Source organism: Arachis hypogaea, chromosome 18 (assembly GCF_003086295.3).
Source record: "Arachis hypogaea cultivar Tifrunner chromosome 18, arahy.Tifrunner.gnm2.J5K5, whole genome shotgun sequence".
Lineage (NCBI taxonomy): Eukaryota > Viridiplantae > Streptophyta > Magnoliopsida > Fabales > Fabaceae > Arachis > Arachis hypogaea.
The window spans coordinates 2,712,256-2,728,407 of record NC_092053.1 but is presented as its reverse complement, the minus strand read 5'-3'; the positions used below and the strand labels follow the sequence as shown (position 1 = coordinate 2,728,407).

The 16,152-nt window shown below is 36.1% G+C and overlaps 3 protein-coding genes across 4 annotated transcripts; all 3 read left to right on the top strand.

Annotated features, from left to right (window-relative positions):
- The first annotated feature begins 1,130 nt into the window (after positions 1 to 1,130).
- On the top strand, positions 1,131 to 3,543 carry LOC112771518 (IRK-interacting protein). The gene is made up of 2 exons (XM_025816286.3): positions 1,131 to 1,736; positions 1,900 to 3,543. The coding sequence occupies exons 1-2, from the start codon at positions 1,488 to 1,490 to the stop codon at positions 3,415 to 3,417; spliced, it is 1,767 nt and encodes a 588-aa protein (XP_025672071.1). The 5' UTR covers positions 1,131 to 1,487; the 3' UTR covers positions 3,418 to 3,543.
- A 908-nt stretch (positions 3,544 to 4,451) lies between these two features.
- Positions 4,452 to 6,849, top strand: LOC112771123 (UDP-glycosyltransferase 92A1). The gene has a single exon (XM_025815752.3). The coding sequence runs from the start codon at positions 5,044 to 5,046 to the stop codon at positions 6,493 to 6,495; it is 1,452 nt and encodes a 483-aa protein (XP_025671537.1). The 5' UTR covers positions 4,452 to 5,043; the 3' UTR covers positions 6,496 to 6,849.
- Positions 6,850 to 8,237: 1,388 nt separating this feature from the next.
- On the top strand, positions 8,238 to 15,849 carry LOC112773296 (pre-mRNA-splicing factor ATP-dependent RNA helicase DEAH7). 2 transcript variants are annotated; one of them, XM_025818376.3, is made up of 17 exons: positions 8,253 to 8,433; positions 8,521 to 8,586; positions 8,677 to 8,806; positions 8,905 to 9,126; positions 9,788 to 9,858; positions 10,250 to 10,580; positions 10,855 to 11,159; positions 11,332 to 11,429; positions 11,767 to 11,878; positions 12,166 to 12,343; positions 12,432 to 12,661; positions 12,747 to 12,923; positions 13,069 to 13,140; positions 13,233 to 13,409; positions 13,578 to 13,639; positions 13,731 to 13,883; positions 13,968 to 15,849. In XM_025818376.3, the coding sequence occupies exons 2-17, from the start codon at positions 8,581 to 8,583 to the stop codon at positions 15,565 to 15,567; spliced, it is 3,924 nt and encodes a 1,307-aa protein (XP_025674161.1). In that variant the 5' UTR covers positions 8,253 to 8,433; positions 8,521 to 8,580; the 3' UTR covers positions 15,568 to 15,849. The 2 variants fall into 2 exon arrangements, with proteins under 2 accessions (XP_025674160.1, XP_025674161.1); XM_025818375.3 differs by having other exon boundaries at positions 8,238 to 8,586.
- Positions 15,850 to 16,152: the final 303 nt, after the last annotated feature.

Genomic DNA, 16,152 nt, shown 5'->3' with positions numbered 1-16,152 from the left:
GTTACTACATGCTACATATATGATAGGAGAATGATGAGATTAAAAAAGTGTTTTAAGAATTAATTACAGCAGGGAGGCTGAATTAGGCAAATTCACCAACCCCGTGTAAAAGGGGAAGAAGTACTTGATAACTTTTTGAACAATGTTTCAGAAGAGCAACATAGACATGTCATGATTACACACACAAAGTGTTAAGTGAATGAGTATTAAAGCAACATCTTGTTGACATTTGACGTTGTCCACAAACTGAAAGCTGTGTCACTTGACCTTAGGATTGTGGGATAATAGTGGTTGGAATGCAATGGAATCAAATGAAACTTCTCAATTTTGGTTCAAAAGCAAATACCAAATTCTGGTTTAAGGTAACTTTTCGCATGTGGGCATATTGGTAAACTAGTCACACATTGCTGGGGGCGCCGGGGGGATATATATGTGAAAATTTGGGGACCAATAATTTTTAATAGGTGAATGTTATGGTGCCTTTGAGATTATGCCTAACTTACTAAAACAAGGAAATAGATAATATTTAATAAATTTTAAATATTTTATTTTTTGTTTTAAATATTTTATTTTTTACTTTTAAAAACAAGTTAAGCAATTTAGACACCATAATAAAAGGCACCATAAAATTCAACTTTTTAATAAGCACACTTGGTCTTTTTCTTTAACATCATAAAAATATAGTGATGGTTAAGTACTTACCAACAAAAGTAAAGAATAATATTAGATGATTGTTATAATTTATTATTTTTTATTAATAATTAATTAATAATATTTAAAAGTAGTAGCAAAAAATATATTGTTAAATTATTAGACTAAAGATATTGAGTTAATAATTAAAAATGCTCACTAATATAAAATAAAAGTACTAGTCCTTAATCTTTTTTCAAAAGTAAATTGTGTTTGCACACCAAAATTTATAATTTTTTGTACTGTCTAACTTATTTTTAGTATATATTTTATATTTTAATGTATATTAGTATATACTTAGTATTTAAAATTCATCATTTTATTATTATATGACAAAGTGTGACACTTTACTCTATAATAGTAAAATGAGAAATACCAAAAAAATTAAAATAAATCATGTTATCACTGCCATAAATTAGCTTATTCTCTCAGTCTCTGTTGTTCTCATTCACATGCCCTCATTCCCATGCCACTAGTTTTTTTTTTTTTTTTTCTTCATTTGAGAACAGAGACAAAAAAACACTCATTGGATTTGAGATGACCCTTTCTACCTCTTATTCTATATTTTTTCTGGTTCTCCAAGATCCTATTCCAACCATAGATACACACAACCTTAGAACCAAATCCAACCGTTGGATACCACATGTTACTCATCTTTTTTTCCTTCAATTCTCAACAAAAAATTTCTTACCATATTATTATTATAATAATAATATAAAAACATATTCCAGTGCATAACTGCACATATTATCTTCTCAGCATTTACATGCTTCATTTTGTTGTTTCCTCTGTTTTTCATGATGGATGCAACTGCTACCACCACCACCACCATGAGCACTGCACAGATTTTTGAAGATCATAAGAGCAACAACAATGGCAAGCCTGAAATAAGCAGAGAAGAAATCCAAACAGCCATAGCCAAAGCAGTGGAGCTAAGAGCACTACATGCTGCTTTGACACAAGGAAGTAGCCCTGCCAATGCTAGATTCCCATCACCTTCCCCTGCTTCTCACTACTCTGCTCATGATTACCCTGTTTTCACACCAGTATGACCAATTCTCCTTCACTTTCTTGCTTCTCATCATGCCATTTTCACCCTCACCATTGTTTAATTTCTAGAAACAAACCAAGAAAGGAGTTGACTTTTGTTTTTGTTTTAAGCTTTTGCTTTGTCTTGCTTTTGTGATGAATATTATGTATCATTGACAGAGCTATGAAGATGACCCTTTGGCAGGAGGGTATCATCATCAGAACCCAACAAGATCGGAAAGTTGGGATGAGAGCCCCTTAGAAGGAGGAAACACCACCATGGAAAACATTGCTCCAGATTACAAAGAGAAATCATGTTCAAGAAAGGGATTACCTTTTGGTTTCTCCAACTTAGATTCTCACACATGTTCTGCTGAAGATAGCAAATCCGTGACCGGTTCTTGTGCAAACAACATCACAGTTCTTCAATCCTCACCTGCCAATGACTACTTTAAATCAAGAAGAAGGAACAGCTTGGAAGATTTGAGGCCGGTTTCGTCGTGCAATCGGTGCAAGCCTGCTATCATTACTAGTGAATTTGAGAGCACAAGGAACAGCAGAAGCTCCAACATTGTTGTTCCACTCACTGATTCTCATGCTTCTTTCCAAACACAGCCTAAAAGTAAAGGTGTTATGTCATGGCTATTTCCTCGGTTCAAGAAGAAGCATAGCAAGAATGTGATGATGAGTTCCCCAAACAGAACTGAATCTGAGGAAGTTTCTCAAGTTCTTAAGGACATGGGAATAGTTTCAATTGAGACACTCAAGAGGGAGTTAATGGAAGCAAATGAGAGTAGGGATGCAGCATTAATGGAAGTTTCTGAGATGAGAACTTCATTGGGGGAACTCAAGCAGAAGCTGGAATACTTGGAGAACTATTGTGAGGAGCTGAAGAATGCATTGAAGCATGGTGTGGCAAGAAAAGAGTCAACACAGAGAGGAGCTTTACATGAGGGGAGCAATGGAGAAGAGAATTTGATGCCTGTGAATGAAGAAGTCATGGTTGAGGGATTCCTGCAGATGGTATCCGAATCGAGGCTATCAGTGAAGCAATTCTGCAAGACACTTATCTGCCAAGTTGAAGAAACTGATCAATGTTTGATTCACAATTTGAACTTGCTTCTTCAACCATACAGGCTTTCACTCAATTCAAAGTACTCAAAAGCAGTATTGTATCATTTTGAATCCTTCATAAACCAATCTCTCTACCAAGACTTTGAGAATTGCGTGTTCCAGAAGAATGGCTGTGCCAAGTTCTTGGATCCTAGGCAGGACAGGCAGGCGCAATTCTCGTCTTTCGTGGCGCTGCGAAACTTGAGCTGGAATGAAGTGTTGAAGAAGGGTACAAAGTATTACAGTGAAGAATTTAGCAAGTTCTGTGATCAGAAAATGAGTGGTATAATCACATTACTGAATTGGACTAGGCCTTGGCCAGAGCAACTTCTTCAAGCTTTCTTTGTGGCAGCAAAATGCATATGGTTGCTGCATTTGTTGGCATTTTCTTTCAACCCTCCATTGGGAATCTTAAGGGTAGAAGAGAATAGGAGCTTTGATCCTCAATACATGGAAGATATGGTTAATGATAAGCAGAGATCACAGGGTCCAAATAGGGTTAAGATCATGGTGAATCCAGGATTTTATGTTCAGGATAGGATCTTAAGGTGTAAAGTTCTTTGCAGGCACAAGTCTGCACCTTAATTATTAAGTCGTATCTGTGTTAGTGTGCATTTTTTATTTTGCTTTTGTACTTTAGACTATCTCTTCAAGTTTGTAACTATCCTAAATTGAATGTCATAATTAATAATGGCTCAAATTTGTTGTATCCATTCCCAACTACATTTTATGAGGCTGAGTGAAATTCTATTTCCTTGTAACTTGATTTGCTTCAGGAAGAAAATAAAAGAAACCTCTCAATTAGTTGACGTTCATGGATTGATGGATAACAAACTCAACAGTTTCTAACTAACGCTGAATCTTTGTTTTTTCTTTTGGGTGATGGAACTTTTATTAGGATTTAAGCCTCTATAAGTTCAACTCCTATTGGGCCTTGGAATAAGGGTATTAACCAATTCCTATTAGATAGGTCCTAATAAACTAACTAAAATTGTCTAGGATTGGGCTGTCCAATTCGCTTACCAAAAAAAAAAATTAACTAAAAGATAAGATAGCTTAATTTAAATCTTCTAAATATGAGATAATTAATTTAAATCAGATTTGATCTTATTAGATTTTATCAGATTTGATTTAAATTAGAATCTTTAAAAACATAATAACTAATTTAAATCAGATTTGATCTTATTAGATTAGATTAGATCAGATTTGATATAAATTTAAAATCTCTAAAAATACTATTAAGCAAATTAAAAATAAATCAAATTTTTTAACAAATTCTAAAAAAAAAAAAAATTAAAATAAAAACTTAATAAATTCAAAAATTAATAGCTAATTTGTATCTTTCATTAGACTTAAAAATATTGTTAGATCTCCTACCATTCTAATATAGCCCAATAAACCTCATAAATTTAGGCCCACCAAAAATGGCCTACGAATTACATTCATTACTCATTAGCATTAGCATTAACTTCTGTTAATTATAACACCCAAAATGACAAACTCATCGTGCTTTTGTCTTTTTTTTGGTAAGTTCATCGTGCTTTTGTCTTAAATTCAGTAATTGTCCCCAATTTCTCTCAGCATATAAGCCACGATATTGAAGCAGTTTCAGCCAAGCACTTTCATCATGTATTTAAAAAAAAGGGGCCTTCACCACCATAGTATTGGACAATTTGGAATGCCTTTCTTTTTATCACGTTAGATCGGGATCTTTTCGGAGATTTTCACAAATGACTAAATTTGGGCCCAACTTGATAAAGTTGAACATTAACCCAGTTTATAGACTTGGGCCAAGTATAGAACAACTATATACTTAAGCCAAAAATTCAACAATAGTACCCAAAATCCACCGGTTATCCAGCTAAGATTTTAGTTGAATGGCAAAATATAATGTCTTTTAATACGTTGTCAATAAATAGATAAAATGATTAAAATCCTTCAATATGTGAACGAGTGCAAAGTGTATAATGCTAATGATTGGGAGATGGGAGGTGTCTAATTCATCTCAAAACAAACAAACAAAAATTGTTATAAAATAATATAATAATAAAAAAAGAAGAATTCAGTTAATGAATGGTTAGAAAAGAGGATTGGCATGTGTTCCACGAACCACGATAATTGAGGGAGATTCAACTACTACTTTGAACTTTGACCACGGTCCCCGCTTTTTCATAAGATCAACTTTCCATCCATAATCACTCTGAAACGGCAATGGCGGATCAAAAACAAACGATAGTGATGTTCCCATTCATGGCGCAAGGCCACATCATCCCTTTCCTCGCCTTAGCTCTCCAACTCGAAAAGCGATCAAATCACTACCGCATCATAATCGTCAACACTGCCCTCAACATCAACAAGCTCCGATCCTCTCTCCCACCGGACTCCGCCGTCACCCTCCACGAACTCCCTTTCTCCAGCACCGAACACGGCCTCCCTCCGAACACTGAGAACACCGACACTGTCCCCTACAACCTCGTCATCAAGCTCATCCAAGCTTCCACCTCCCTCAAAAAACCCTTCAAGAACCTCATCCAAAACCTCCGATCCCAAAGACTCTGCATCGTTGCTGATATTTTCTTCGGTTGGACCGCCACTGTGGCTAAGGAGCTTGGCGTCTTCCACGTCGTCTTCAGCGGTTGCGGCGGTTACGGCCTCGCGTGTTATTATTCCCTCTGGATGAACCTCCCTCACAAGCGCGTGGACTCACGCGAATTCACGCTTCCGGACTTTCCAGAAGCGCGTTCTCTTCACGTGACGCAGCTACCAACTAACATAGCGGAAGCGGATGGGACTGACCCGTGGTCAGTTTACTTAAGGGAGGATAATTTCTACCACTGGGTTAACTCGGACGGGTTACTCCTCAACTCGGTCCGCGAACTCGACGCGTTCGGATTCAGCTACTTCACAAGAATCTTAAACCGGCCGGTATGGTCGATCGGACCGGTTCTCCTCTCGACCGGAAACGGTTCGCGTGGGAAAGGGGGCGGCATCAACCCGGAGCTGTGCAGAGAGTGGCTCAACAAGAAACCCTCGAATTCCGTTCTGTTTGTTTGCTTCGGATCCATGAACACGATCTCTGCATCGCAGATGATGCAACTTGGAACGGCATTGGAGCGTTGCGGGAAGAGTTTCGTGTGGGTGGTGAGGCCTCCGATTGGCTTCGACATAAACTCGGAGTTCAGGGCGGAGGAGTGGTTGCCGGAAGGGTTCACGGAGAAGGTTCTAGAAAGTGGAAGAGGGCTGATCGTTCACGATTGGGCGCCGCAGGTGGAGATTCTGTCGCACTCGGCAGTGTCGGCATTTTTGAGCCACTGCGGATGGAACTCGGTGATGGAATCGCTGAGTGAGGGGGTTCCGATTTTAGGGTGGCCAATGGCGGCGGAGCAGTTTTTTAACTGCAAGCTTTTAGAGGAAGAGGTTGGGGTTTGCGTTGAGGTTGCGAGAGGGAAGAAGTGTGAGGTTAAGTGGGAGGATTTGATGGCGAAGATTCAGTTGGTTATGGATGAGAGTGAGAAAGGCATTGGGATGAGGAAGAAAGCTCTTGAGATCAGAGATTTGATTAGGGATGCAAAGAAAGATGATGGTTCTTCTCTTAGGGCCATGGATGAGTTCTTAGCAGCTGCTGCACTCTCCACCCAGCACATCACTAATGGAACTTTATGAATAGTGTACTGATTTTTACTTGATAATAAGTTTTATAATTTTTTTTTTTTACTAAAGATAGGAAGTTCGAACCCGCAACTTCTTAATAGAGAATGCAGATACTATGTCATTTGAGCTATAATAAGTTTTATAATTGCTTTTGCGGTTATGTTATGTATGTATATTGGATGAGGATCTACATGGTACTTTAACTAACCAGAGCAAATGCTTGTGTGTTTAAATTGCCGCAAGCACGGCAATATGTAGTTCAGATTTACATACTAGAGTACTAGACTCAGATTGGCTGTAGTGGATAATATGAGAATATATCTTGTGTATTTTAGTGTATACTATATAATACTTCGTTTATGGTTATATATTTGAGTTAATAGTCAAATTTTGATAGTTGTAATGAAGAATGAAGTTCTAAATATGATATTCTTAACTTTATTAGATAATTAAATTGAGTGTGAACAGTTGAAAATACATTCAATTATTTTGAGGCTGATAAAAATATTTTAAATTTTGTTATTGATAAAAATATTTTTAAATAATTTAAAATTATACCGAAAATGTTTAACTGTAATTAAAAATATGATTTGTTAATAAAAAAAGTGTAATGTAACTCACTTATCGCATAAAAAACTTAATTTGTTATATCTTTATTTTTTATTAATGTAAAATGTCTCAATTTAGATGTACAATTTTTCATATTTTTAAATAATTTAATAATATTTTTATTAATAATAAAATTTAAAAATTATCAGTAAACAAACAATTTGGGTAAATTTTTTGAGTTTATCCTTAAATTGATATTTTGATTTTTATATGACGATTAAACTAGTCTTTTAGTTTTTAAATTGAGCAACTTGTCTAATTATATTTCAAGGAGCAGAGTTAATATTCTGCTTAAATTAATTATTATGATAAATAATAATGGATAATTAATTAATTAGGTTTAAATTATTTTATAGTGTTATGAAGGATAAAAGTGCCATAAAGAAACTCGGTTCATCAAAATAATAATTTCAATCAATAAAATTGAATTCAATTCTATCATTTTAAATTTTGCTAAGTAATTTTTAATAGTTGTTTGGACACTATTATTTTAATAAAAAATATTTTTTAATATTTTTTTTTATTTTTAGTGTGTTTAAAAATTTTTAGTAATAAAAATAAAAATATTAAAAAGATAAAAGAATATTTTTAAAAAAAAATTGTAATTTATATTTTTTTTAAAAAAAATTTTCTTAAAAAAATATTTTTTTATATAATAAATAAATAAAAAAATAAATTTATATTAATAAATAAAAAAATATTTTTATATAAAATATTCAAACATAAAATTATTTTTATTTTTTCATAAAATCTTTTAAAAAAACATAACTCAAACAAAATTTTTTTTTAGAAATTTACCTAAACACATCTTAAGTGTTTGTTTAGGTGCTATTAATTTGATAAAAAAAGATTTTTTTTTATTTTTTAGTGTGTTTGACAAATTTCTATAGTAAAAGTAAAAGTACTAAAAAAATAAAAAAATATCTTTTTTGAGAAGTTGTAATTTATATCTTTTTTTAAAGATTTTTTTCTCTTAAAAAAAGATATTTTTCATGTAATAAATAAAAAAATACTTTTATATCGTTATACCTAAACATAATTAATAAATAAAAAGATAAAATTACTTTTACTTTCAATAAAATTTTTTAAAAAAAAATAACTCAAAAAAAGATTTTTTCTTTTAAGCTCAGCCAAAAGCTCTAAGCAACCCTTAAAATATTAGTAATATACTTTTTCTTATTTTGGGGAGTAAACCTGATATGAACCTTCTCCTCCATAAGTCGGTCGGAAAACAATCAGAAAGTTAGAAAGGGCTGCGTGCCGCCACCTTGGTCGCGAGGTCCAGTTGATCAGTTGAAGCAAAACGGCGTCGTCCTTCAAGTCTCTCTCTCCGATTCCAACGTACTGATCCCCAGCGTCCCCCTAATTTTTTAATATCGAAGCTCACTTTCGTATTTTCCCCTAAATTGCTCTGAACTTCACAATTAGGGATTTTTTTAATTCATAATTGAGCTTGGAGCTGCTCCTTATCCAAATCCAACTTGCATCATGGAGGTTAGTATCATATTCATGGTTATTTCCGTTTTTCAAGCTAAATGGATCGGGATTTTTGTTTCTAATTTATTCGTTATTGTTTATGAGTAGAAAAATGGAGTTGTTGACATTGATAAGACCACGGAGACCATGGAACCGGAGAAGTCCACTGGTGGTGGACTTTATGTTCCCGGCAAGGACAGAGTGGTGTACGTGCCTCAAGAAAGAAAATCTCGTTTAGGTATTGTAGTTTCTTATGCATTTTGAATTAGGTGTGTTTCTGATTTAGTTCCATTGAGCATAGATTAATTGTTTGGTATTAATGAATGGTTTCAATAGGACTAGATGCCCTTGCAATTGCAAAACGTGAAGGATCTCAAAATGATGGAGTGTTCAAGGTCCCGAAAGCAAGGACCATTTCCATTGCAGCATCTGCAGAGGATGAAGATAAATCTGAGTCTACTGTCATTGAGGATGAAAGCGGGCTAGGTGGAACTGCTAGTAAAGACAGACGAGCTAATACGAGATACCGGAAATCAACCAATGAATCATCACAAGCAGGTTATAATTTTTTTAAATCAATATCTCTTCGTCTTGCTATCGTTTGGATTTATTGGTAGGTTTTTTCAGTTGTGAAAGATCAATGTGTAGGAAAAAAGATATTGTTCAAAACTCATACTAATATTGGAATTTCATGTTATTGTGTTGTGTTAATGGTGCCGCGTTTGAAGTTGCAAACGCATGGCATGTGTTTGGAAGTTTTGTTCTTATATTCATATTTGATGCAAATGAATGCTTTTGGTAGCAGTAAGATGGACCTTTTATTTTAGTAATGGGTACTCATTGAGGGTTTATGAAGGTGTCACACTTGACACTCATTAAGATAGTTGCTACTATTTAGGGGATTTTGTGTCTTGCTTAATATTGAAAAAAAAAAAAGAAAAGGGGGGGGGGGGTCAGTATGGGAGTTATTGAAGGGGGAGATATAGATAAAATGGTCCTTATAAAGCTTTTTGGAAATGCAAAGGGAAAATGTGAAAAGCGTTGTTGTACTTACAAGGGCTAATTCAGTTATTATAAAGGAAAATTTTCAAACTCAACATGTTTAATCTATGCAAAATGATTATTTCAAGCTGTCTTTAGATAAAATATGAATGTGTATGGGTTGTTAGTATGCATAAAAACAATTATCTCAGATGGTTCTCTGGCTTTGCACATGCAGAAAGTTCTGTGACTGAAGATCATGATGCTGATTCACATGGGACTCGTTCAAAGGAGCATCGGGGTTCAGATGTAAGATTATTCTCTCTTTCTCTGGGTTTTTGCTTTCATATTTCATGGCCGTATTCCTTTTGCTCTTTTAGGAGAAATATTTAGTTTGTCATGATGTTGTCCTAGTGCCTAGGATATTTTTTATGAAACTGACAGTGTATATTTGTTTTATGAAGGACATGAAGAATATTTTGAGTCATTATTGAATATGCCAATAATTGCTTTTGATAATCTCTGCAATAAATAATCAATACAATATTTTTCTGTCCAAAATAAGTGTTCCTACATTTTCACTGCTCAATATTATATCACTTCTTACTGTTGCTTTCATCAGTTTGCAATTCTTGTTCAATTAAAATTTAATATTTTGAAGTTTTGCTGCATGTCTCATTATGATATTTCAACTTTGAAGGTCCCTGCTTCACCTTCTGGATATGAAAGGGAGAATTATAGGAATGAGAGGAGGCATCACAGAGATGAGTCAAGAAGTGGTAGCAGAAGAGTGCAACATGTAGACAATTTTGAAAGTAAGGAGCCTTATTTTGAGAGGGATTCACGTAGTAGGTATGGCCATGAATACAACAGGAATAGGGAGCATTATTCTGAGAGGGATTCACGTAGTAGATATGACCATGAGCGCGGTAGAAGTAAGGAGCCTTATTCAGAAAGGGATTCCCGTAGTAGGTATGACCATGAATATGGTAGAAAGCGAAGCAGATATGAGGGTTCCAGGAGAACACCTGGTATGTTATTGCTATTATTCTGCTTCTTGTAATTTCCCGTATTAATCCAATTACTGGAGCCAGATATGCAGTAAATTAATCCAAATTTGAAATGCTAGAAAACTTTCTGCATTTTTAATTTTGTATCGTTATACCGAACAGAAATTTAAGAAAATATCATTTCCAGAGTATAATATGCAAGTAATCCCCAACACATTTGTAAAATCTGTGTCTTAGTATTATCATCATTATCATCATCATTATTACTTCTGAGTTACCAGTGTTTTATTTGCAGGCAGGTCTGACTGGGATGATGGGCAATGGGAATGGGAAGATACTCCTCGAAGGGACAGTGTCTCTAGTTCTAGACATCATCAACCTTCACCATCCCCTATGTTTCTTGGTGCCTCACCTGATACACGATTGGTTTCTCCATGGTCAGGAGGCAATACTCCTTATTCTTCTTCTCCATGGGACCATGTGTCTCCATCTCCTGTTCCAATACGTGCTTCTGGATCTTCAGTCAAATCTTCTACTTCTAGACATAGTGGAAGGTCCCATCAACTTACTTTTTCTTCGGGAGCTTCAAGTTCGTATGAGGTATATCTTGTGCTTAATAATATCTGTTTTGCCCTTGTTTAGTTGATAATTGATCTGAGATGCTTTAAATAGATGATTTTAAGCTGATCACTAACAAAATGTCTAGAAAGATTCCATGGTTTCATTATGGTCGTTTCTAATAATATGCATGTACATCTTGTCATGTGTCCAGGATGAAGTGACTGATAAGTCCGAGTTTGGCGAAGAACACAAGTATGAGATTACTGAAAGCATGCGCGCAGAGATGGAATATGATGCTGACCGGGCATGGTAATTATGCTAATTAAACTTCATTTTGAGAAGTATCCATTTTGATGATGTGTTAAATCCTTGTATTTGACATGTGTGGTGTTAAGTTCTTGGAAAATAATTTGGTTCCTTTTCTATGCTCATCTTCTATAATACGTGCTCGGTCAAATTTAGGTTAAAATTTTAGTTCTTTGAAGAGATCCAAAATTTGAGATTTTGACTCATCATACAAGTTTGACATGTGATAGGGTTGAAGTTATAGATGACCTTTTAAGCCGTAACATATATTGTGTAATTTTCAAACTTTCACTTTTTGATGTATAATACATCAATCTGATTAAGATTTATCTTTGTGTAGGTATGATAGAGAGGAAGGTAGCACAATGTTCGATGGAGGAGATAACTCATCACTTTTTCTTGGAGATGAGGCTACCTTTCAAAAAAAAGAGGCTGAGCTTGCCAAAAGACTGGTAAATAACTAAACATTAAGAATTCTAATTATATGTAAACTAATATTTGCTGCAAACTGTTATACATACAAAGCTTCTTGTTACTTGCAAATTTTTCTTGGATAAATTAAAGATAGTTCCTTGTCATAAGTAGAACTGATACATATTAAAACTGAAATGTCACATATGAAGATGTTCTATACACCGTGTTATATATCTTATATATGCAGCATGGATTGTGCATGGTTTTTAGCAACTTGCATTTAGTTATCTTGTTAAAGTAATCAGTTATTGTTAACAAATAACAGACTAGAAGAGATGGGACCAAGATGTCCCTTGCTCAGAGCAAGAAGTTGTCTCAGCTCACAGCTGATAATGCTCAATGGGAGGACAGACAACTGCTGAGATCAGGAGCCGTTAGAGGTACAGAGGTTCAGACTGAGTTTGATGATGAGGAAGAACGCAAAGTTATTCTTCTGGTGCATGGTAAATCTTCATCTGGCTAATTGATGTTTTATGCAGTTTGTATGGCATTCACCTCTTTAAACTGATTATTTTTTACCAACATTCGCAGATACAAAACCTCCATTCCTTGATGGCAGAGTTGTTTTTACTAAGCAGGCAGAGCCAATTATGCCAATAAAAGATCCAACATCTGACATGGCTATAATTTCTCGTAAAGGATCTACTCTGGTCAGAGAAATACGTGAGAAACAGAGTTCAAATAAGTCTCGCCAACGTTTTTGGGAGCTTGCAGGCTCAAAACTTGGCGATATCTTAGGTGTTGAAAAGACAGCAGAACAGGTATTCTTCTGGAACAGTTGTGATCTTTGCTTTCTCTTACTGGTGTATAAAGACTTATCCTTTTTAAAAATCCTTTCAAATGCAGATTGATGCAGACACTGCTACAGTGGGTGAACAGGGTGAAATAGATTTTAAGGAAGAAGCTAAGTTTTCACAGCATTTGAAAAAGGAAGAGGCTGTGAGTGATTTTGCCAAGTCAAAGAGTATTGCAGAGCAAAGGCAATATCTGCCCATTTTTTCAGTGCGAGATGACCTATTACAGGTTGGTTTTTTCTTTATTGTATGTGTATCTCATAATCAGCTAAGAGAAAAAATGTTTTGCCCTCTCACTTGTGAAGAAAGTGAGAAGCAAATAGAGCCAGTGGTTCATATATGTTGCAATAATTTGTTGATATACACTTGTGTAGGTAATTCGAGAAAATCAGATCGTCGTAGTGGTTGGAGAAACTGGCTCAGGAAAGACAACCCAATTGACACAGGTGCATTGTCCTTTTTCTTTTCTTTTCAATTATTTACATGATCATGTTTGTCCAATCAAGACAGAAATTTGACATTTGAGTTTTTTGAACAGTATCTGCATGAGGATGGCTACACTATAAAAGGTATAGTAGGTTGCACCCAACCCAGGCGTGTGGCAGCTATGAGTGTGGCCAAGAGAGTCAGTGAGGAGATGGAGACAGAGCTGGGTGAGAAGGTTGGCTATGCTATACGGTTTGAGGATGTGACTGGGCCAAATACCATTATAAAGGTAAACACTTATTTTATAACACTGGAACTATTTTGCTATTGAGCGTGGTTTCTTTTCATTGTATTTATCCTTTGAGCATACACAAGTCTAACATATGCATTAGTTATGTGGACACATTATTAACTTTTGTTGCTATGTGCTCTAAACTTAAATGGTTGAATTTTTCAGTACATGACAGATGGGGTTCTTCTACGAGAAACACTCAAAGACTCTGATCTAGACAAGTATCGGTATGAAAATATTGAGAAAATTCACCCTCAACAATGACATTTATGATGTTTCTGCAAAAAAAAATAACGTTTGTATCTGAAACTATTGCAGGGTTATTGTCATGGATGAAGCCCATGAAAGATCATTAAACACGGATGTTCTTTTTGGAATATTGAAGAAAGTTGTAGCTCGACGTCGTGATTTTAAGTTGATTGTCACATCAGCAACTCTGAATGCACAGAAATTTTCACATTTCTTTGGAAGGTGAGTTTCAGCTCCTCAATCTTGTCGAATATCTCGTTTTCCACATTTTGGTTGGTTCACGATCTAATTAGGGCATTCTTGCAGTGTGCCAATTTATAATATTCCTGGGAGAACATTTCCTGTGACTACATTATGGAGTAAAACTCCAGTTGAAGATTATGTTGAAGGTGCAGTGAAGCAGGCCATGACGATTCACATTACTAGTCCTCCAGGTGACATTCTTATCTTCATGACTGGCCAAGATGAGATTGAGGCGGCTTGCTACGCCCTTGCAGAAAGAATGGAGCAGATGGTCTCTTCTTCAAAGAAAGCAGTCCCTAAACTCTTGATTCTACCTATATACTCTCAGCTTCCTGCTGATTTGCAGGCTAAGATATTCCAGAGAGCTGAAGATGGAGCCCGAAAATGCATCGTTGCCACTAACATCGCTGAGACATCATTGACTGTGGACGGTATCTTCTATGTCATAGACACAGGTTATGGTAAAATGAAGGTGTATAACCCAAGGATGGGTATGGACGCTCTCCAAGTCTTCCCCGTCAGCCGTGCTGCTGCTGATCAGCGTGCTGGTCGAGCTGGTAGAACTGGGCCTGGTACATGTTATCGACTGTACACAGAGAGTGCTTACCTAAATGAAATGTTGCCCAGTCCTGTCCCTGAGATTCAAAGGACTAACCTCGGCAATGTGGTCTTGTTGCTGAAATCTCTTAAAGTTGAGAATTTACTTGATTTTGATTTCATGGATCCACCTCCGCAAGATAATATTCTCAATTCTATGTACCAGTTGTGGGTATTGGGTGCCCTTAACAATGTGGGTGCCTTAACAGATCTTGGCTGGAAAATGGTTGAGTTTCCACTGGACCCTCCACTTGCTAAGATGCTTTTGATGGGTGAACAGCTGGGGTGCCTTGAGGAGGTTCTGACAATTGTTTCCATGCTTTCAGTACCGTCAGTTTTCTTTAGACCCAAGGACCGAGTAGAGGAGAGTGATGCTGCACGCGAAAGATTTTTTGTGCCAGAATCTGATCACTTAACCCTGTACAATGTCTATCAGCAATGGAAACAGCATGATTACAGAGGTGACTGGTGTAATGATCATTTTTTGCATGTTAAAGGTCTAAGAAAGGCCAGAGAGGTGAGATCCCAGCTGCTTGATATTCTCAAGACACTGAAGATCTCTCTAACCACCTGTTGGCCTGATACAGACATAGTCAGAAAAGCAATTTGCTCAGCATACTTCCACAATGCAGCAAGATTAAAGGGTGTTGGAGAGTATGTCAACTGCCGGACTGGGATGCCGTGTCATCTACACCCCAGTAGCGCACTCTATGGCATGGGTGCAACTCCGGAGTATGTGGTTTATCACGAGTTAATCCTAACCACGAAGGAGTATATGCAATGTGCTACAGCCGTGGAGCCCCAGTGGTTGGCTGAGCTTGGACCCATGTTTTTCTCTGTTAAGGAGTCTGATACATCATTGCTGGAGCATAAGAAGAAACAGAAACAAGAGAAGACGGCCATGGAGGAGGAGATGGAGAATTTGAAGAAGATGCAAGCAGAGATTGAGAGAAAACAGAAGCAGGAGGAGAAAGAAAAGTTGGCTAAGCAGCAACAGCAAGTCTCCATGCCAGGTTTGAAAAAGGGCTCTTCCACATACTTGAGACCAAAGAAACTTGGTTTGTAAATAAACTTGTATTCTCAAGTGAAGTATTTAGTTACAGACTCACCAGAGGTAGAAAAAGAAGTCTTGTGCCAATTGTAACAAGAAGTAAGAGAAAGCATGAATTCTCTATTTCATTATTGCGGTCTCTCGAGCAATACGAATTCTAGGTGAAGCACTTCACATTTGATTTTGATTTGCATCTTACTTTGATAGTGACATCTACTAGGTGAAACAATATGTCAATATCAGCCTCAAAATTACCTTCATGGAAGATTCAAATATCAATTGGACATTGTTTCTTTCCTTTCCTTTTAATTTATTTAAATGCTATCTTTGTCGGAGAGTACATTTCAAAGTGGGTTGGTGACGAAACTACCATGTGGCATCATAATTTTATTATGGTTTAGACTGTTCGTGTGCAAGTGGATGAGGCGAAACAAGTTGCTACCATCGGAAAGCCGACTTTATCGAATTTAATGATGATGTCAGACAGAGCAGAGGAAGTAACCTGATCAAACATAAACATCAATAATACTACGTATGTCACTGTTTCCACCTTGAATCAATCTAGTAATAGGGACTTCCATTGTTATGTACAACTTGTTT

Bases quoted from the DNA above. Each gene is read 5' to 3' on its own strand.
- LOC112771123 (XM_025815752.3), top strand. From the start codon at position 5,044: ATGGCGGATCAAAAACAAACGATAGTGATGTTCCCATTCATGGCGCAA.
- LOC112771518 (XM_025816286.3), top strand. From the start codon at position 1,488: ATGATGGATGCAACTGCTACCACCACCACCACCATGAGCACTGCACAG. The intron at 1,737-1,899 runs GTATGACCAATT...TATCATTGACAG, and splicing joins ATTACCCTGTTTTCACACCA to AGCTATGAAGATGACCCTTT.
- LOC112773296 (XM_025818375.3), top strand. The intron at 9,127-9,787 runs GTTATAATTTTT...TTGCACATGCAG, and splicing joins CAATGAATCATCACAAGCAG to AAAGTTCTGTGACTGAAGAT. The intron at 13,410-13,577 runs GTAAACACTTAT...TGAATTTTTCAG, and splicing joins GGCCAAATACCATTATAAAG to TACATGACAGATGGGGTTCT.